The sequence below is a fragment of the Gordionus sp. m RMFG-2023 genome, chromosome 1, assembly GCF_954871325.1.
Source record: "Gordionus sp. m RMFG-2023 chromosome 1, tfGorSpeb1-WG-v2, whole genome shotgun sequence".
NCBI lineage: Eukaryota > Metazoa > Nematomorpha > Gordioida > Chordodea > Parachordodidae > Gordionus > Gordionus sp. m RMFG-2023.
Window position 1 is genome coordinate 75,626,889 of NC_088775.1, and position 22,230 is coordinate 75,649,118.

Here is a 22,230-nt window from a genome sequence, read left to right on the forward strand (position 1 = left end):
CAAGGTGGTTTCGTTTTTGAAGATGGTTGTGATTTCCTTGTTCGTAGTTTGCCGTAAATAACCTGAAATAAAACGTGTAAATTGAAATTATAAAATAGCATATACTGTTGTTGGTGAGGAAGATGGTTTAGCGATGGTGAAGAAGTTCTCTTTTCTTTGCTCAAGGTGGTTTCGTTTTTGAAGATGATGTTGTGATTTCCTTGCTCGTAGTTTGCCCGTAAATAACCTAAAATAAAACGTGTAAATTGAAATTAAATAGAATATACTGTTGTTGGTGAGGAAGATGGTTTAGCGATGGTGAAGAAGTTATTTTTTCTTTGCTCAAGGTGGTTTCGTTTTTGAAGATGATGTTGTGATTTCCTTGTTCGTAGTTTGCCGTAAATAACCTTAAATAAAACGTGTAAATTGAAATCATAAAATAGAATATACTGTTGTTGGTGAGGAAGATGGTTTAGCGATGGTGAAGAAGTTCTTTTTTCTTTGCTCAAGGTTGTTTCGTTTTGGAAGATGATGTTGTGATTTCCTTGTTCGTAGTTTGCCGTAAATAACCTGAAATAAAACGTGTAAATTGAAATTATAAAATAGAATATATTGTTGTTGGTGAGGAAGATGGTTTAGCGATGGTGAAGAAGTTCTCTTATTTTTGCTCAATGTAGTTTCGTTTTTGAAGATGATGTTGTGATTTTCTTGCTCGTAGTTTGCTGTAAATAACCTGAAATAAAACGTGTAAATTGAAATTATAAAATAGAATATACTGTTGTTAGTGAGGAAGATGGTTTAGCGATGGTGAAGAAGTTCTCTTTTCTTTGCTCAAGGTGGTTTCGTTTTTGAAGATGATGTTGTGATTTCCTTGTTCGTAGTTTGCCGTAAATAACCTGAAATAAAACGTATAAATTGAAATTATAAAATAGAATATACTGTTGTTGGTGAGGAAGATGGTTTAGCGATGGTGAAGAAGTTCTCTTTTTTTTGTTCAATGTAGTTTCGTTTTTGAAGATGATGTTGTGATTTTCTTGCTCGTAGTTTGCTGTAAATAATCTGAAATAAAACGTGTAAATTGAAATTATAAAATAGAATATACTGTTTTTGGTGAGGAAGATGGTTTAGCGATGGTGAAGAAGTTCTCTTTTCTTTGCTCAAGGTGGTTTAGTTTTTGAAGATGATGTAAAGTTGGTGATTTGAGGGTGAATAACAAAGTTGGTGACTTTTTTAAATTTCTTACAAATTATGAATTTAAGATTTCATTATATACGATATTTTGTGTGAATGTTTTATCATTTTTTAAAATTTTTCCTTGTAATTCTGATGGCAATATCATAATTTTCATAATATTTTGAGATTTCTATTAAGAGCCACATATAGTTGTCCATAGGCAAAGACGGGCTCAGGAAGGAATAAGCCTACATGATCAAAAGTTTGTCCTTGACTTTTATTTATTGTAATCACAAAAGCAGGAATTATAGGAAACTGTCGTCTTTTTAAAGTAAATGGTAACTGAGAGTCACTTGGAGCTAGATCTATTCGTGGGAGAAAATCTCGATAACCCTTATTAGTGCCTGTCAATACCTCAGCGTCGATAAAATTAATATGTAAATGTCGTATGATTAAACGGGTACCATTACAAAGTCCTTTCTTTGGGCTCAAGTTGCGTAATAGCATAACAATTGTACCAACCTTAAGTGTTAGCTTGTGAGGTGGCATACCGGATGGAGTTTGTGTATGCAAAAATTCTAGTGGAAAATTCATTATATCATCCTTATTATCGCTTTCAATGGAATCTGCACTATAATAATGTTTGATAGGGCCTGAAATTATATTAATGATATCGTTGTTGAGGGTAAGTGCAATTTTATTTTTGGTGGTTAATATTATTTTAGTAGAAAGACTATCTATATCAGCAATTTCTATAGAATTACCATACACTCATTTTATTAATGAATCATTTTCAAGCAAATAAGGTGGGATTTCAACACTATTTGTAGAAAGATCAGAATTGCTGCGTGATAGCCCATCTCCAATTTTAAGTAACCAAGCATTGTAATCAACTTGATCTGATGAAATACGCATATTATCAATCAAATGTATTATTTTAAAATGACTCCATAAATATGAACTTTTTATACAGGACTCTATAATATCGACTTTGGAGCTTTTAGGCACTACTGGTAAAGTCTGTCTAAGATCACCACCTAATAAAATTACTTTTCCGCCAAATGGGTGGGAATTTTTCATAATGTCTTTAAGTAATCGGTCAATGCATCGCAAAGCGTGTTTAGTCATCATTGTGGCCTCATCAATAATAATCAATTTGCTATTTTTAATATCTAGAGCTAGCGAACTATGTAAATTCATATGGGATGTAGAAGTTTCAAAGATAGGCACAGGTAATTTAAATCCGCTATGGATGGTTTTTCCCCCCTTTAAAAGAATAGAGGATATGCCGGTGGTTGCAAAAGGCGATGCAATTTGATTTTTTGCTCTTATATAACACATTAAGGTATTGTAAAGATACGTTTTACCTGAACCTCCAGGGCCATCCACGAAGAAATATCTTTCTGGAATATTTTCTAATTCAATCGCTTGTATAATTAAATCAAAAGCATATTTTTGTAATCGGTTTATTTAGATATACGCTTGATTGAATCGGCAGCTTCAACATGGGCATCATAATGTTGTTTTGGGGGGATTTTTGTAGGTGAAGGAAGATCAAAACTTTGACAGCATAAACCATGATCAAGAAAAACGTTTTCGATGTCCATTAAAGCCATGTTTATTGCAATTACTTCTGAATATTGACGCAAATAATCTTCAATCATCATAAATCTGAACCTATTCCATAGATTTCAGGCTGACAAAAAATGCAGATAAAGGCAAAAGTACTCCGAAGTTGTGACGGCATTTGATATATTGATCCCTCTTCTAAGCATGATTCCCACTCTTTATCATCTGATAACAAATTTCTTTTAATAGCTGCCTCTTTAAAAGTACTCATTAAAATTCCATTAATAGTTTTTAAATAATCAAAACTTGTAGCCCCGCAAACATGAAGTAATAATAATCGAAGGAAGAATCGTTCACCAGAATTAGGATGAACGGAATACATTCTCGAAATTACATTTAATCGTTTTTTTCTTAGTGTCCAATGGTAATTTGTAAACACATAATGATAAGGTATTTCCCCATAAAGATATTGTCTAGCATTTAGATCTGTCTTATTTAACTCAAACCATGCCGTTAAAGTAGTATGTTTATTTTCTGATCTCAATAAAGCATCTCTTTCATGTCCAGCAGTGAAATATACTGACTGTTGTAAAGGTAAATGAATTCCTAAGCGAATAACAGCGTGCGAGCGGTCATGCATATTATTTTCTAATAATCTCCACATTGATTCACATGCACTCACATATCGCGCATTTAAATGTGATTTAATTTCGTCATGAATATTTATATTTGAAGCAACATTAATGTCAACATTAATACAGTCATAGCCCTTATAAATATACTTAAAGATATATTTTACCGATTTAATAGATGTACAAATTTCCACGTTAATATGAGCATTGAATTTTAACATTAGATATCGATTATATGGAATAACATAACGATTATTCGTAGGTTTACCGGAAAGAATTGTAATACCATTATCTCGCCTTTTATTATATGGATACCCATCAATATTTGGTCTTGTTTCCATTTGAAAATCCTTCGGAAATTTTTTGGTACATATGCCATTTTCCATGCAAGGCGATTTGGGGTTAAATATCCCGCAAGGACCATGTATCATAAAATGGGTAACAATCTGAAAAAGTTTAGGATCGAGAATTTTATCTGGCATTTCGGCACAAACAAATTTATCTATAGCTTGAGATGTTTCAATTTTGCTATCATCGTTTAAAATAATAAGTATATGGGCATGAGGCAAACCTCTTTTTTGGAACTCGATTGTATATATAAAAGCCATAGATTTACCAAATAAATTTTTTTTATTTATATCGAACAATAATTCATTTAATTTCAATTTAAAAACACGGGCTATTAAATCTGGTCTATCTGTAGGACTTTGCCCGGGAAATAGATTTTCCTTAATTTCACGCCAATTAGGATTGCATGTAAAAGTAATAAACAAATCAGGTTTGCCAAATTTGAGCACAATGGCCATTGCATCGTGATAGCGTTCTCGCATATTTCTTTGAGAACCTTGAAAAGATGATGGTAATATTACTGCTTTGCCGGGAATTATATTGTTTGACTTTGTTTCCAAGTAGTCCATTAATCCAGAATATTCATCTACTCGTAATTTTGGCTGATTTTGTCTAATAAAATTTAAATTATTCGCCTCGACCTGTAAATAGGAATCAACAATATATTGTTGTGATAATTTCCCAGCAAAAAGGATTGGGTTGAATTCATTTTCACGAATTGCTAATCTAAATATTTTAAACTGTAGTAGTGAGATATTTGCCCTTGTACGCCCTGTATCTTCACCCTTTAAATCTGGTTTCCAACCAGGGTCACCAAAAGGAAATAATAGAGGATATACCATTGGATCAAGATTAGGGCTTAATATATTTATATTTATCAGATCACTACCATCAACTCGAGGATAGACCTTGATATCCCGTTTAAATGGGGGTTCACCATCATCATCATAGCTACTTCATCTATATTAGGAATGTTATATCTTCGCTTGTCACTTGAGCGATCTGCACGAAAAATCAATTGATTTTTTGAACTGGACGATTTTCTTGAATAGCCCTATTATTTTCTTCTTTCTCAATTTCTCCCAAGGTTTTAAAACTAATAGAAAATGGGTTATTCTGTCTTATTAAAATATCTAATCTTTTTAAGAGATCCTCATTGCAACCAGAATTTTCTTTCATGTGTAACCTGCCATTAACAGCCTGGGTGGTCTCAAGGACATATAGTTGTGCAAATTTAGGAGGCATCCCAGTGGAAGGATATAAATGAGATGTTCGGTGATAAATTTGCCCATGAACTCTAAAACAATATGGGCCTGGGTTTAAACTATTAGAAATCTGTGCTCCCATGGATGCAAACGCAAGTGAACTATTATAAGATCTTATACATTTCATAAAGTTTGAATGAAATTCATTGTTAGGATTAGATAAAAGGTCTTGTAAAAAAGGAATATATCGGATTGATGGTATCTTAACTTTACCCTTATGACAGCAATTCTTAAATTTGCCATCTGTGGGTTTTTCCAATAAAAATTTTAGAGAATCGCAATAATCGCACTTAGTGTTAAGTAATCCACAATAATGTTCTTCTACTAATGATTGTTGTGCAGAAATATTTATCTAAAATAAATAAAATAAATTTGAGGCCTGCTAAAAATTATACATATAATTTAATATTTTTGTGATTATTCAGAGACCTGCAGACCCGGTGTAATTGTAAAATCAATACCATCAAAAATCAATACGTTAATGATTTTTATAAATCTTTGATTCGACATTTATATATGAATCACAAAATTTTATAAACTCAATCAATAAGGTCCATTTAATTTATTTGAATTCATAATATCATTTATAAAACTTTGAATCAACAATTATATAGCACTTCACAAATTACAAATAATGAGTAAACAAATATAAAATATATAGGATATCAAGAATTGTAAAATAAATAAATTCCCTGATAAATTATATAAAAGAATAGAAAATCATATTTATCATATTTATCATTTTAATATATTTAAAACTATTAAATCTATTTTAAATAAAATTTTTACAAATCGAAAATGGCCGCCAATATTTATAAAGCGATGAAAAAATATATAATAAATAAATATTTTATAATTTTAATGGTCGCCAATATATTTGAAGCGATGCAAACATCTTAAAAATCTATACGGTATTGATTCTACAATAGCAATATATCACTACGGTATTGAATCTATAATGATATCAATACGGTATTGAAGTTACAATGGGTATTGATTTCACAATCAATACACCGGCTCTGATGTAAACATATGCCAGGCTTATAATAATTTTTTCTAAAATATTCCATGGGTAATTACGATTATGTAGCACATACTTATTTTATCTTATATTTTGCCCGTCAAGATGATAGTGAAATAAGAATTTTCTTTTTTATTAGTTGATGAAATATATTTTTTATTGTGGACATAAATTAAAATTAATAAACATATACTTCATAAATAAATAATAAATTTTGAATAACCCCTGATGATGGATAAATCAAAAATTTTCTTATCTATCTTATGAGATGTGATTCAGAAATTTATATTTATTAAAATATTTGTTATACATAAATTAAAATTTTTAACTTGGTTTGTTTTTATTGATTTGGGTAGATTAAGATTTTGGTGAATAGTAGATTTTGGTAGTGTCTAATTTAAAAAAATTTATTTGTTAACATAAATTAAAATTTTTAACTTTGTTTGTTTTTATTGATTTGGGTAGATTAAGATTCTGTTGAATGGCACATTTCGACAATATGATCCGTGGAATCTAATTTAAATAAATTTATTTTTTAACATAAATTAAAATTTTTAACTTCGTTTGTTTTTATTGATTTGGGTAGATTACGATTCTGTTGAATGAATGGTACATTTTGGTCATATGATTCGTGGAATTTAATTTAAAAAAATTAATTTATTAAGATAAATTAAAATTTTTAACTTGGTTTATTTTGATTGATTTTGGTAGATTAAGATTCTGCTTAATGGTACATTTCGGTAATATATATCGTGGAATCTAATTTAAAAAAAATCTATTTGATAACATAAATTAAATTTTTTAACTTCGTTTGTTTTTATTGATTTGGGTAGATTAAGAGTCCGTTGAATGGCAATTTCGGCAATATGATCCATGGAATCTAATTTAAATAAATTTATTTATTGTCATAAATTAAAATTTTTAACTTGATTTGTTTTTATTGATATAGGATCACTGAAAAAATTATACTTAGATATTACACCAAAGGTATCTTGTGTAGGAATCTAAAAAAAATAATAAAATAGATTTTAATGGCCCACAGTAATGTTCAACTTGTTCTTATGATTTTCAGTATCTTCAAGATGATTGGATGTTGAAGCAAATTGTTTATTTCCAGTATCTTCAAGATGGTTGGATGTTGTAGGAATAAGACTTTGTTCGTTCCTTTTCTTGATACGACAGTGCCTGTCTCTTTCTAGCTTTCTCCTTATGTTGATTTATTATTAAAATTTAAAAATATAAGAATTACTCAATTTTATAAAAATAAGTTTAGTTTAAAATATTTATTATTGTGGACATAAAATAAAATTACTAAATATATACTTCATAAACTTATTTATAAAAATATGGAAAATATTAGAATAGCTCCTCACCTAATAAATATATATTTCGGAATCACATCTTAAAAATATAAAATTTAATCTTGTTGAAGCAATAATGCCTTCTTTAGATTTTGGTAGTATGAAACGTTCCATTGTTTGGTTTTGTTGAATGGTATCTTGTGTAGGAATCTAAAAAAAAATAATAAAATAGATTTTAATGGCCCACAGTATTTTTAATTTTTGGAAGGCAATTATAATAATTCCTCTATCTGCTGAAACTTATCAGCAATATAAGATTTGCAATCTAATGTTCAACTTGTTCTTGATTTTCAGTATCTTCAAGATGATTGGATGTTGAAGCAAATTGTTTATTTCCAGTATCTTCAAGATGGTTGGATGTTGTAGGAATAAGACTTTGTTCGTTCCTTTTCTTGATACGACAGTGCCTGTCTCTTTCTAGCTTTCTCCTTATGTTGATTTATTATTAAAATTTAAAAATATAAGAATTACTCAATTTTATAAAAATAAGTTTAGTTTAAAATATTTATTATTGTGGACATAAAATAAAATTACTAAATACTTCATAAACATATTTATAAAAAATAATGGAAAATATTAGAATAGCCCCTCACCTAATAAATATATATTTCGGAATCACATCTTAAAAATATAAAATTTACTCTTGTTGAAGCAATAATGCCTTCTTTAAATTTTGGTAGTATGAAACGTTCCATTGTTTGGTTTTGTTGAATGGTATCTTGTGTAGGAATCTAAAAAAAAATAATAAAATAGATTTTAATGGCCCACAGTAATGTTCAACTTGTTCTTGATTTTCAGTATCTTCAAGATTAAGATGTGTAAATTGAAAGTATATGGTTTTGCTCGATGTGGTGTCTGTTAAAAAATATAATTATTTACTGATGATTGAAGGTTTTGCTCGATGTTGTGTCTGTTAAAAAAAATATCAATTATTGTAATTATTATATTATTATATGTTTTGTAATTGTTTTTTGTATTGAAATTCTTTTTTTGAAAATGGCGGTTCGATTTGGTTTATGAATGCATGTTTGATATGTTTAAGCTATGATGATTTTTATTGAATATATATATTATAGATTTGAATTCCTTAGCTCTTGTAGGATTATCTGCAAACATTTTTTTCATACTAATGTTCCTTCCTACCTATTGCCTCAAAATACTTCTGAAATGCTTTCCATGATTTATAGGAGATTAAATCCATTTTGCTAATATGATCTAAATTGGCTTAAAATTGCTATGATAGATAGATAGATAAATTATATATATATAGAAAGAACAATATATTTGACATCAATTAAGACAAAATATTTACATTTCAACTTAGAAATATAATGCTATTTAAAATAAAATATAATATTATAGATGGCGCTAAATATCATGGAGATTAAAACTACAATTTAACATAACTTAAATACTTCCGAATTTGTTAATATTAATTAAATATTATTAAGAATCACTCCCTATTTAAGTAGGACAAACGTCCAATAATTAATAAAGAAGTTGAATATTACATAATATATTAACAAAATTATAATTGACTATTATCAGGTAAAATAATTGACTATATAATGTCACAGTTGTGACTGTGACTGCTATAATCATTTTGATTGGACAAATAATATTTAAAAGAAAACTATTGGCTAAATTTGATTGACATTTTTTGAGGATTATATATATAGATATCCAGGGTTGGGCAGTATCGCGGATTTTGGAAAGTATCTTGTATTCAGTATCTAAGATACATATTATTTAAAAGTATTTGTATCTTAACCAACTTTGTATTCAAAAAGATACAGATACTTTAAAAAAAATTTATATTGTTTAATTTAAATAGTATTAAAATTTAAAATGATATTGTTTTAAGATTTAAATAAAAAATTTAATCAAAATTTAGATATTTTAAGATAATTTTTGATATAGTTGGTCGCTGTCTATTTTAAAATTATGGAAGAAGAAAATAGAAAAATATGTTTATCTTCATCTTCAGATGATTCTTCAACCGAAAATTATAACAATAACTAAGAATACTTAATGGCAAATTTTTTGAAGTACTTCAAAATGATCATAATAAAGAAATTCATCGTGACTTTGGTATTGACGAAAAAGTTATAGCAACTGTTACAGATAACGGCTCTAACTTTAAGAAAGCTTTCAAGGAGTTTAGATATTCTATGGAAGTTGTAGAGAATGACTTTGACATCAATGATGATGAATGTATAGAATTCTAAATCATTGAAAGTATTATTTAATACTTCTTTAAAATTTATTATGATATTGTAAATTTAGTAAAAATTTTTATTCAAATAAAATTATTTATTTGTTTATTTAAGGGTTTAGAGAAGCCTCAATAACATTGCCTCAACACATTCGTTGTTTGTGCCATACGATAAGTCTAATTGCTACAACAGATGTCAAGAGCTATTAAGGATTCTCCTAACATTTCTAAAATTCATCATCCTGCAATAGCTAAATGTACTAAGCTATGGAATGCAAATAATAGGCCTAAAACTGCAAAACTTATCAAAGCAGTTTTAGGAAAACAATTAGTTACACCTTGTTGCACTAGATGGAATAGTTTGTATGATAGTCTTCATAGTTTATTAAAATTTAAAGGCGAACTTCCTAAATTATGTCAAAAATTAGAATTTCCTAAATTAAGAGATATTGAAATTCAATATTTAGAAGAATATTGCAATATAATGGCCCCATTGACTATAGCGATTGACAAAATACAAAGTGAAATCAACTGCTATTATGGAGAATCAGCTCAAATTTTAAATGTCGTTAAAAAAAATTACAAATTTAATTCAAACCAATCTACAATTTTGCAAACCATTAGCTGTTGCCATAGAAAATTATTTAAATAAACGATTTAAAAATATATATGATTTTGATAACAATTTTAAAAGTGCATTTTTGGCAACTATTTCTCATCCCTATTTTAAAAATCGTTGGATTGATGGTGAAAAAGAAAAAAAATACCTTCAGGATTTGTTATTACATGAAATTTTAATTGTTTTTAAAAATAATATTGAAATTAATACTTCAACAAAATCTTCAATTGATGAAGATGATGATTACTTTTGCCTTAAAAGTACCACATCCAATTCTAATAATTCAATGAATGATATTGAAATAGAGGTCCTAAATTATATGAAAGATGACAGGCGGAGTATAAATATGTTAAATAGTTATAAATATATAAAAGAATATTTATTAAATATAACACAGTATTACCCTCCTTAGCCCCCGTTGAAAGATTATTTAGCCTTGCTAATATGGTTAATAGACCAAGTCGTCAAAGATTGAACGATAAATCATTTGAAAAATTAATTATATTCAAAAATAATGCTGATATATGATGCTGATTTATTATTATTTACTAATTATATAATTATTAAATGGAATATCGCATTATCTTTTATAATAAATTTGTTATTTTCTACAATTTATTTTAAATATTTTTTTATAAATTTATACTACAGATAATAAAATAAAGCTTTATACATTTTGATTTTGACTATTTAATGTTTTTTAAAAAAGTATCTTGTATCTTAGATACTTTTTTTTAAAAATACAAGTATCTTGTATCTTATATCTTATTGAAATTTTTCTAAAGTATCTAGTATCTTGTATCTTAAATACAATATTTTATAAAGTATCTGTATCTGTATCCGAATATAATTTTCTGAAAATTTGCCCAACCCTGTATATATCATTGAGTGGATTATTAAAATGCAATTCAATTGAAAAAGAAATTTCGATCAATTGACGCTATCGTGAATTATCATGTGTTCCAAAATCAAAATTATGAAAAGTTAAAAAATTTTAGCGTTTGAATGGAGCATAAATACAAAAACAACTCCAGTCAAACTAATTATGATAGTAATATACTATCGATTGATCCTAAAAGAATGAGCCAAACTTCGATGAGAATATTTGAGAATCCCCTAGAGATTATTTTTGCTCAAAATGATATAATTGAAGAGAGTGCCCAATTATTCCAAAATTTTTTAAGAGAAGAAATCATTAGAGCTGGTCATTTACAACAAAATATTATTCTAAAGTAAAATTTTTTGAAATCACAGTCATCTAATATTATGAATTTACAGTTTACCAATTCAAAATGCATTTAAAGATCCTATTTGGATAAAATATGGTAATGATTTAAGACAAATTGCAGATGCATTTTCAAACACAAAAGAAAGGGAACAGATTTACAATAAAGCAAACCAAGTTATTTTATTCCAAACCAATTTGTTTGATTAAAATACAATATAAAATTATAATGTCTATTTTATTTATATTAGTATAAATACTTTAATGTATGTAATTTTGATTAAATTAGCATAAATATAAATTGATTATTTAATATGAGATTTATATTAATATTTACTATTTAATTAATAGGTTTCATTGTGTACACTAACCTTGGAACATTTTATGGATCTCCTTACAGAAATATTTTGTTTTTTTCCAGCTCAATTCAATATCACAAATGAACTCAGAATAGTAATTCTCTTTCTTTTTTCCAGTGATCTCATTATAAGGACTATCAAAAATAAATCCATGTTAACATTACAATTATTTAATTCTTTGACATACAACCAAAATGATACAATATTACCTTTGTTCCAATGGACTGTAGAATATATCAAACATAAATTAAGTGCATGGGTACAATCAAGAGGTGGCTGGAAATCTATATTGGACAAAAATAATCATAATAATTATGATAATAGATTATCTTATAATATTGAACCAAAAAATGAACAAAGTCCTTTTTTTTCTGGTCCTAAATTACCAATATTATTTTCATTTTCTTTAGGAATCTCATTAGGTATATTAATAGCATTGCATTTACTCAGACAAAAAGCTCAAAAGTTATAAAATCAGTATAATGTTTGTAATTTTACCACAATCTATATTTATATACTCCATATGCAATTTTTTTTATGTCAAATTTTTATAATGAGCATATTTTCTATTTTGATTGTGATTTTTGTGATATTCATAAAGATTACCCCTTTTTAAATATAGTAATGGGTGCCCAACAGATTGGCTAAATGTCATATGCCCTTTACCTAGAAAAATTAAAACAATTTTTAAAATAATTATCAATTACAATATAGTATTACTCAATTTTCATACCTACAATATCCCTTAATAATGTAAATTTTGAAATTGTTTGCTTAAAAAAAGAGTTATAAAATTGTTAGCTGAAAAAGAAGTTATTTTTTAAAATTAGAAAATAAAAATTCAATGAAAAATAATATTTGAGCCTGCTGAGATTGGAAAGCTAGTGATGACACTTCAATTAATAGTATGAAATTATTCTTTTAACCATAAAGATATAAATAATATTGAAAATAATATTAGCAAATCAATTACTTGATTAATGGCAAGTCAAACATATACAAGATATTATTTTTTTTAAACAATGAACAGAAGTAATAGAAAAATAATCACATTGGAGGATACCTACCTAACAAAGATGAAATGTAAGAGTATATTCCTTTACTGACAAATAAGGAGACTTTATAGCTGTAAACTATTATATGAGGTAATAATATTTTTTTCTTTGTTAATTATTTATTATAAAATTTTTGCAAAGAATATGAATCTAAATTATTTGCCAATAAATATTTATAAGTTTTTTTTAAAGTATACATGCCCCCTCTAAGGAAAAATTATTCTATTGGTGCCCTTTAGATTATGTCTGCTATCAATAATTATATTTCTAAAAAATATTGTACAAAACCTTATCATTATTTATATAAATAAATACGTTGTATGTAATTTTTTTAAAAAAATTCTATAATTCATATATTTTTTTTAATACTTTTTAATTCAACAAGAAATATAAAGTAATTATGGAGAAAAGAATAAAATATCAAAAGCAAAAAAGTTTATCACGTTGCTTTCGTTTTATTTTATTATTTAAAAATACGTTCTTGAACATAATATAATTCTGATTTTCTGTAGACTAATTATTTGTCCTAAATCTTTATTGTATAAAAAAAAATTTGCATTAAAAAATTGTTGGTTCGCATCTATAAAGTGCTACATCATCATCAAAATTTGTGGCATCACTTTTCATCATTCAGTTTGGTATCTTCAGCAAATAATCCTGAAAATTGATGCGTTTTAGGGGTTTTATACCTTTTTTCTTTTTTTGATGAATCGAATAATTTGTTGTCTTTGGGTGAATGTTGTATTGTGCTTTCTAGCGCCTTTTTTATGGTATTTTGTTTGATATTTTTATTATTATGAAGATTGTTATAAAATAATTTTTTACTATTATTAATGGAGTAGAGGGATATTTATAAGATCATTACGAATTATTATAGTATTTTAATTTGATCTTATTTTGAGATAAACAAATAAATCTTTAATACTAAAAAAAATAATTATGAATTAAGTAAGAAAACTTAAAATAATTTAATAACATTTTTTGAGCCTGAATTGCTCTTCGAATATATTATTTTTTCTAATTATTTACGTATACTAATCAACGCAAAAACCGATGTTTTACCTTTTCCTGATGATCATTGTTTACTAAAGAACTGTACGGCAAATCCATTATGGAATAGGCGCTTTGATTAGCCAAAGACGGCTCTATCATCCTTTGCATAGTCAATTTATCTTTTAACCGTTTTTTAAAAGATTTTTGATTCGAATCTCCCTTTTCCCAAAATATGACATCTGGACTTTTTCTGGACCCATTACTTCCGTTTATTTTATCATTTTCGTAATGATTTTTGCCATTTGGAGAATCGTTTGCTCTTTTGGACGTGTTTATCACCATTTCTCTGTTTATAATGTCGTTGAATTCGGAATTAGTGTTATCTTTGATCAAAGATCGGTTTTTGAGAGCATTTAAATCTTTAGATGAATAAGCCATTTTTCTCGGCTTATTCAATTTGGCTGTAGGTAAATCATTATCGTTCTGTTTATTGTTGAAATTTAGGTTATTTTTAGTTAGAGTATCCTGAAACATCTTGTAACGTTTGTTATAGCTGTTTACCCTATTTTCCACTTCTAGCGATTTTGATGGTGAGATATCCGATGCAACGATTTCTTTCTGCTTTAATAAGAATTTATTTGATAAAAAAAAATGGAGATTAAGAAATGTTATCATAATAAAAAGATAGAGGAAATAATCATATTATTTTTTTGCAACTAGTATGCTAGTTTTATCCAAAAGAACCTAAAATGAAAAATTCCTAACCAAGTTGAGCATAATAGGGATTATCTTTTAAATTAAATGTAACACTTGAATATTCTTGAAAGCAACTTTTAAACAACCTTATATGTTAACATTAATTTAAAAAAATATTATGTTTAAGCTAATATACAAACTTATCTAATTTACAAATAACTAGAGGCTTAGCTAGTTTTTACAAACTGTCTAGTTTACCAACTAGATCTATAAAAACTAGCTAGAGTCTTAGCTAGAATATACAATTCAGCTAGCAATATATATTTTTTAATTTGTTGATTTTTTAGAATCAATATTCCCTATTTTTTGAGTATTCTATGCTTTTTAACTTTTTTTTCTTATCGGTTATGTATTTTTTAAACCCATTTTTGATTAGTTTGATTTTTCAAAAAATTGCTCGCATCTTTGTCTTTCATATTTTTTTCTCCCATTTTTGAATAATTTATAAAAAAATGTAACTTAATTTTTCTTTTCCACCCATTTTTAATAATTTAGTTATTTTATTCATATTTTTGAATGAGAGGGGACTGGAATTTTTCCTTTAAATGATATTTACATATATATATGCAAATCTTTCATAGAGGGGATTTCCCGTTCTCCCTTGGCTACCACAATGTCCAGTGATAAGATTTATTAGATGGTGCGATTTCTTAAGCTTATTTATTATATATTCCTTATGGATTTATGAATCCTTCTTTTTCTAATTATTCGAAATTTCTTTTTATTTTTTAAACCTAGCCACTTTGTTTAAAATTATTTACTTTTTTTATTTTTATTTTCCTCGCGGTAACAATAGATTCAAAACAAGGCTTATAAAAGAATAGAATTAAATCCCGCCGTTATTTCAATATGAGACTAATAATAATCAATTTGAAACAAATCTTTAAGTACTCTTTATAAAAAGGAATGTAAAGTAGAAACAAATCGAGAAAAATTTTTAACATCCTAGATAATTTCACTACCCAGAGAATTTGATTCTAAATTTTCATCATAAGAAAAAACCATAAAATCTGTTGGCAATTATGATTCCAAGAAGATGGATTATATCGAATACGACTTAAGGTGTTTCTGAAAATGATTTTACGAGAAATGAATTAGCTTTATGTGATCTAAGTTAGTATTGAATCTATATTTAAAGAAAATATATAACGCTATGGGAATCGAGTGAATTCTTTATTACCGAAACATTGTAACATACAAAAAATTCATATATAATTAAATAAAACTTTAAAAAAAATATTAAAACCATGTAAGCTGTGGTGAGGGGGGGGGGGGGTATATAAAAGTAGACTAAAATGAAGAAAAAAAAATCAATAAAGAAAATCATGAAAAACTCCCAAAATTGGAAGTATCAGAACAAGTTAAAATTAAGATATATAAGGCTAAAATCATTAAATTCTCAAAATGGTATTCAAAAGATTTAGTAAATCTAAACGAAAACCCAAGAAAATTACTAAAAGACACAATTATCCATTAAACTCTTTCTGATACAAGAAAAAAACTGCTCATAAATGTTTGTTTTGTTTATAAATCAATTATAAAATCCGAATCTTTTATAAAATAAATGGTGGTATCTACCATTCTCACCCATTCATAAGAAGGGCTGGAAAACGTTGCATATCATATCTTATTTAATCCTTAATCAACTAAATTAATATTCTATAGCCCTTAAAATAAAATTCTAACAAGACTTATAATTATATGAAATTACTTCGTCCATTATTTGATCAAATCTTCCTCCCCTTTTTCCGGTGTCTGTGTCAAATTCTCTTCCAATGTCAGGCTCAAATTTTTTTTCAATGTTAATGTCAAATTTTCTTCCAATGTCATCATCAAATTTAGTGGTCACCTCATAAAAAATTAATTTCAATTTGTCTTCTTCCTCTACAAATTTATCATTTTTCTTATATTTCTTATCTATTTCAGATGCTTTCGAAATCAATTCTTTCATTTTTTTCTCCAGCTTATCCTTCTTAAACTTATCGAATTTACTACTAGATTTACTTCGATAGTAGATGCGTTTATCCATATTTTCAATTTTAGCTAACAGCATTTTACTCATTTTAACATCGTATTGTTGATATTTACTAATCAAGGATAACAAAACTTTATCGTTCATCTTTTCACCTCGAATGAAAGACAAAATGTATTTCAACAAATATTCCATATTTCTATTTTGTTTTTTAATACCTTTGGAAATTTTATTGGCGAGTTTCTTGGTTAGTTTTTGAAACATACTCTTTTCTTCGTCTACCAAAACGTTAAAATTTGGAGTTTCTTTAAGCGGAATATTCTCCACTGTTGTACAAGTAGTTATTGGAGGAATATAAGGTGTAGTAGGTTTAGTTTGCTTATTACTCATCAAGAAGGCAAGTATTTTTTCGATGTTCCTTTGATTTTTATTTATTTTACCGCTGATAACCTTCATGAAAATAGGGTATTTCTCACTCAATATTTTCCCCGTAGTTTGTTCATCATCATTTTTTGTTGAACATGTGGCCTCGTCGGTGCTGCTTTCATTGAAATCCATCACATTCTCGGTGAATGTTTTTTTTCGCTTTTGTTTGATTACATTCAATGTCAATGAATGAATTTTAGGTTGAGCTTTTGCAAACGCCTCCTCAGAACTCAATATATTTTGAGTCTTCTTCAACATTTTTGACACCGATTCTGATGACACATTGTTTCCAGACTGTTTTTCTAAATATTCATTCATAAACGTTTTCAATTTGTTCATGAATAGTAGTCTAATTTTTTCTTTTAACTTACGGCACTCGGTATGGGGGTAACTCATAACGCATTTTTTTTTATATCTTTTCAGTAGTACTTGGCTCGGTGAATCGGGCAATAAAATTTCGTCAAAAGTTTTGTAGTTAGAATTTTGGCCTATTTTTTTGTTAATGAAATGTAAAGCAGATATTCCTTCGCCGCCAAGTATTTGCACTGTGTTTGAAGCACCGACACTCCTTGCATGTCTTAAATTTCTGATTAAAAATTTTTTAAAAGCTAAAAATGGTTCAGAAAAAAATGTCAATATTATTAGCCATTGTAGCCTTTACTAAATAATTTAAAATAAATTCATATTATTAAATTATCGAATGAATTATATTTTATCTTTAAAATATTTAAATTATAAACGTTATTTTTTACTTTTGTTGGTCAGCTGTAATTAAAGGACTCTTCCAAAGATTAAAATTCAAGAATAGTAACATAAAAACTACGAGATTTGATTCATTAGTACCATCATTATTAAGGAACATGGATTGAATCTATGATCATTTAATATGAGCATAGTATGTTCGTATCAGCTAAACAAGTTTATTTTACTATAGAACATTAAGATTTTTTATAATAAAATTTATTAGATATTATAAATTTGATTTTCTATAATAGAATTCTTTTAATTATGCATTTTTTTGTTTTTAAAGATTTAAAACTGTTATCTTATAATATTTCAACGTTAAAAACATAAGCAATAAATTAAAAAAATATTATATAAGATCTTCTATAAAAAAATAGGAATAATTTATAAATAGAAATTGTCTAAAAAAATGGTAAAATTATCCTATGCTGCGGAGGGCATTTATTCATAAATAATAGTTAGATCTGCAAATCTTCAGCCCTATTTTGATGGAGGTAACATTCTTCTGAGACTAATGTTAATTTCCTTTGTCTATTATTAGAAAGACCAAAATTGCCAAGTGTTGATTTGAGAAATTTTTATTATTTTTTGCCATTGATTTAATAATTATTTAATTTAGTTAAAGATTAGATGTGAACAAATATGTTGTAGGGATAAGTCCCCTACCAAATAGGTGCCTAGTCACCTTTTTGTCTCGATAGTACGAGGCTTATGCTTACTTCATGCAATCGGTGCAAACTCGCCACGTATAGCGGGGGGGGCAGAGGGAAAAATCATCCCGTAAACGAAGTAGATTACCAATAACCGATCTTCAGGTAGTATTTTAAAATACACATATTAGTTTTTTTAATCATTCCTCTTTGTTTTATTTTGTTAATTAATTTCTAGTAGCACTTTCTAGATGATGTTGGCCTATTTTTAGCTATTATATTATTTATAGCATTATATCTTGACGACTTTTAGAAAATTTCAATGGAGAAGGTACTATCTATTTCCCTTAATGTGGGCGCATAAATACGGTAGTCTGCAAATAGAAAATTTTTTATGCATGCCCTGCCCATCTTTATAGGAATTTAGTTTTTGCCCTTCACGGCTCAGTTTAAAAATATTTTTCATAAAGGTTGCCCGGCCTGGTTTTTAATTTTTTAAAATTAAATACAAGGCCTATGCCAAAATAATGTTGTCGAATACCAAAATAAACAACTATTTATCATTTTGAGGAGTGGTTACATTAAAAACACTACACTTTTATGACTTATCATTTCCATGAAATATTAGAATTCATCCAATATATATGTATTAAAAAGTGTCCGGCCCTTTTAAATTTTTGTCTGGCCTTGCCCAAAAATTATTTATAGGCCGGGCGTGTATTTTATTTTATCAATATACATGTGGAAATGCGGAGCTATTACCCAGAACCAGGAAGGCGAAATTATATTTGAAAAATTTTTGAAGCTTGCAGGAAATTAATTTCAACAACATAGATGGGGAATTTAAAAAAAAAATCAAATTATTTATCACACATTAACATATTTTACATTTTAAAACCTAATCTTGTAGGTTAGCTTTTATTATGAGTACAAAACGTTAAAATATATATCAATTAACCAGGTTAGGATGATTAAGGCCTCGATTATAGTAAGCGCGAAATACCGTGATGCCACTCAAGCGAGGCATAATTTACAAAATACATAATGTCAATACCAGTAGCGTACGCAGGAATTTGGTGTGGGGGGGGGGGGGATAATTAAATTTTTTAAAAATAAAATTATTGTTATTTAAAAATATCAAGCATAAATTTATTAGGACTAATAACTATTTCTAATATACAAATTTAAATTAATATGAATTATAAAAAATTAAATATATAAACCGGTATATAAAAATAAATTTGATTTAAAAAATATTAAACGGATATAACCGGCGGCATATAAATACTTTAAATAAATCTGAATTATAAAATATTAAGTGGATATAACAAGGATATGATGACTATAAATAAATAATCCATAATAGAAATATAAATTTTTTTGAGCCTTTAAAATTTATATACAAAGTATAAAAAATCTAAATGTTGGAAATATGAATAATTATATTATTTATGTAAAAGAAAAATAAATAAGACATTAAAAAATGATAGCACAAAAAATATTATAGAAACATTATATTTTTATAACGTAAAATCCAATCTACTTTGGGAGTGAGCTAATTTTTCAATTATCTCATCCGTGTTTGGCGTCAAATGCCTATGAATATTCAAAAGGGCCAGACCATTCAACCTACTTTCAGAAGTTGTCCTTCTTAGGTAAGTTTTTAATCTTCTTAAAGAAGAGAATGTTCTCTCATTAGTTGCAGTACTAATGGGAAGAGTTGCTAATATATATAATAATTTCAATATATTGGGAAAATAATCTAAAAGATGTTTGAAATGATGCAAAGCATCCATAGCATTTTTTGGGACTATATCAACCATAGTTAATCTTTTATATCATAGTTGCCATTCAGCTAATAAAGCATCATGAGATACATTAATGTCTTCATGATAAAAATCTTTCAAATATATTATTTTTTTTCTATCACCATCTGAAAAAGGTTCAGAGGGCTTTTGCGGAAGTAATATCTGCAGATTGATAAGTGCTTCTTGATGATTTAAAAACCTTTCATTTACTTGGGTTATAAATGTATCCAAAAGAGGTATAAAGACATTTATTTTATAATATTCTTCTATTGACCCTATATTTATATTTGGCGATAAGTTTGCCTTACTGCAAGTCGAGGGAGACAAATATTGAACTCGTATAGCTCTGCTTTTGATTCAACATTAACATATAAAATATGAAATTCCTCATCAGCATTAGCTCTAATTTCTTTGAGTTCTAATAAAATTGTCTCTGCTATTCTCATCATCTCAATCAAATCAATATCAGGTTTTTGAAAAGTATTACATAAAATAGTTGTATAATTAAATAATTTATAAATACATTCTAATGCGAAAAAAAAATTTGGTATAAGTATTGAATCCAGTAACTTGCTTGCTTCTGAAGAAATATCTCTTTCAGACCATTGTGATATTTCTGTAAGAGCATTAATAATCGGCTCTTCTAAATCGATAAAAGCTGTTACTGCTTGATGTCGAAGACTCCATCTTGTTGGACAAGCTTTTTGCAATTTTTTTCTCCTTGTTGGGCAAGGAGTTACAGATATAATTCTGTTCAAAATATTTTGACGCTTGGGGTATCTAAACATCTCATAGATGCTAGATATTTTACCTGATATAAATATAAAAATTTTATTTTAATAATTAAAAACCTATTTGATATCAATGGTAAAGAACATGAATCCGATATTGCTAAGTTGAGTGAATGGGCAGCACAGTGGACATATATAGCTGTTGGGCATTTTTTTTAATAAATGCCTGAAGCCCATTGAATTGTCCACTCATTGCACGTGCTCCATCATACCCTTGCCCACGTATCATATTTATATTTAGCTATATTTTTGAAAATAATTATATAAGATTAATTATTACTTTTAATTTTTTAAGATTCACTTATATGAATCTTAAAAAATTCAGTTATTTTATTATTACATAATTAAGTTAACATTTCATTTTCAAAGTAGGTGTTTAAAAAAACCTCCAAAAGTACATAAAAATGTTAAATTATTTATTAAATAATACCAGCTAAGTTATTATAAAACTGCCCAAATGTATTTTTAGAATAACTGACCTTTAGATGGCTCTATATGCTGACTATCTATTATTTTTTCAACAATTCTTTCATTATTAGCTATTATGGGGGAGGGTTTTAATTGCTAAAAATATTTTTAAATTAAAATATTATTAAATTATTTTACTATACTTTTTTGCTTTTTGGCATGATTTTCACCTTCAGCGTTTTTTAAAAAAAGTCTAATATCCATGACTAGAAATTTGAAAATTATAATACCGGGAAATTTAAAAATAATAGATAAATATTACGCCACAAGGAAAACTTGAAAATGAAATTAATTGATAAAGTAAATTAGTAAATGAAAAAGGTAATAATATAAAAATTTAAAAAGAAATAGATATGAATAAATATAATAAAATATAAAAAATAATATTTTTGAAAAATATGTCCGGCATCTGCATTTTGGCTTTAGGGGAAGATTTGTCCCCCTGCCCCCCCCCCGCTGCGTACGCCAATGGTCAATACAGTTATACAATGATTTCTATGAATTACAAATCGCTTGGGTCGCATTGCGGTATTTCGCGCTTACCATAAACGAGGCCTAACTGTAATGAAAATAAAAATGAACTTTCGATAATAAAACTTAATTTATTTTGCTTTGATTTATCTTGTTTACTAACTTTTATAATATTTGAATTGTGTTTTATGACCATCTTAATCTTTGCTCTCATCAAATAGTCATATCATAAACCAAATAAAAATACAAAAATTAAAATTTTTATTTTATGTTACTTTTCAAATGATAGTTGAATCCTGAAAAATCTCTGGGATAAAAAACCTGGAAGAA

The 22,230-nt window shown here is 27.2% G+C and overlaps 4 protein-coding genes across 4 annotated transcripts; 1 reads left to right on the forward strand and 3 right to left on the reverse strand.

The window, feature by feature from the left end:
• Window positions 1-1,323: 1,323 nt before the first annotated feature.
• On the reverse strand, window positions 1,324-2,768 carry LOC135930294 (ATP-dependent DNA helicase PIF1-like). The gene is made up of 3 exons (XM_065467078.1): window positions 2,633-2,768; window positions 2,115-2,579; window positions 1,324-1,904 (listed from the first exon to the last, which is right to left on the reverse strand). The coding sequence occupies exons 1-3, from the start codon at window positions 2,766-2,768 to the stop codon at window positions 1,324-1,326; spliced, it is 1,182 nt and encodes a 393-aa protein (XP_065323150.1).
• Window positions 2,769-2,815: 47 nt separating this feature from the next.
• Window positions 2,816-4,543, reverse strand: LOC135930303 (uncharacterized). Its single transcript, XM_065467087.1, has one exon. The coding sequence runs from the start codon at window positions 4,541-4,543 to the stop codon at window positions 2,816-2,818; it is 1,728 nt and encodes a 575-aa protein (XP_065323159.1).
• Window positions 4,544-4,715: 172 nt separating this feature from the next.
• Window positions 4,716-8,549, reverse strand: LOC135930309 (uncharacterized). The gene is made up of 4 exons (XM_065467092.1): window positions 8,509-8,549; window positions 7,990-8,079; window positions 7,626-7,776; window positions 4,716-5,318 (listed from the first exon to the last, which is right to left on the reverse strand). Exons 1-4 carry the CDS (start codon window positions 8,547-8,549, stop codon window positions 4,716-4,718), a joined length of 885 nt encoding a protein of 294 aa, XP_065323164.1.
• A 2,638-nt stretch (window positions 8,550-11,187) lies between these two features.
• LOC135930317 (apoptosis regulator BAX-like) lies at window positions 11,188-13,046 on the forward strand. Its single transcript, XM_065467100.1, has 3 exons — window positions 11,188-11,414; window positions 11,461-11,584; window positions 11,759-13,046. The coding sequence occupies exons 1-3, from the start codon at window positions 11,188-11,190 to the stop codon at window positions 12,236-12,238; spliced, it is 831 nt and encodes a 276-aa protein (XP_065323172.1). The 3' UTR covers window positions 12,239-13,046.
• The last annotated feature ends 9,184 nt before the right edge of the window (window positions 13,047-22,230 follow it).

Bases quoted from the DNA above. Each gene is read 5' to 3' on its own strand.
- LOC135930294 (XM_065467078.1), bottom strand. From the start codon at position 2,768: ATGGCTTTAATGGACATCGAAAACGTTTTTCTTGATCATGGTTTATGC. The intron at 2,580-2,632 runs GTATATCTAAAT...TAATTATACAAG, and splicing joins AGCTGCCGATTCAATCAAGC to CGATTGAATTAGAAAATATT. The intron at 1,905-2,114 runs GTTCATATTTAT...GTAATTCTATAG, and splicing joins TATAGAGTCCTGTATAAAAA to AAATTGCTGATATAGATAGT.
- LOC135930303 (XM_065467087.1), bottom strand. From the start codon at position 4,543: ATGGTATATCCTCTATTATTTCCTTTTGGTGACCCTGGTTGGAAACCA.
- LOC135930309 (XM_065467092.1), bottom strand. From the start codon at position 8,549: ATGGATTTAATCTCCTATAAATCATGGAAAGCATTTCAGAA. The intron at 8,080-8,508 runs GTATTTTGAGGC...ATTTTTTTTTAG, and splicing joins TCATGGAAAGCATTTCAGAA to ATTCCTACACAAGATACCAT. The intron at 7,777-7,989 runs GTAAATTTTATA...AATCAACATAAG, and splicing joins GCATTATTGCTTCAACAAGA to GAGAAAGCTAGAAAGAGACA.
- LOC135930317 (XM_065467100.1), top strand. From the start codon at position 11,188: ATGGAGCATAAATACAAAAACAACTCCAGTCAAACTAATTATGATAGT. The intron at 11,415-11,460 runs GTAAAATTTTTT...ATGAATTTACAG, and splicing joins CAACAAAATATTATTCTAAA to TTTACCAATTCAAAATGCAT. The intron at 11,585-11,758 runs GTTATTTTATTC...TTTAATTAATAG, and splicing joins TTTACAATAAAGCAAACCAA to GTTTCATTGTGTACACTAAC.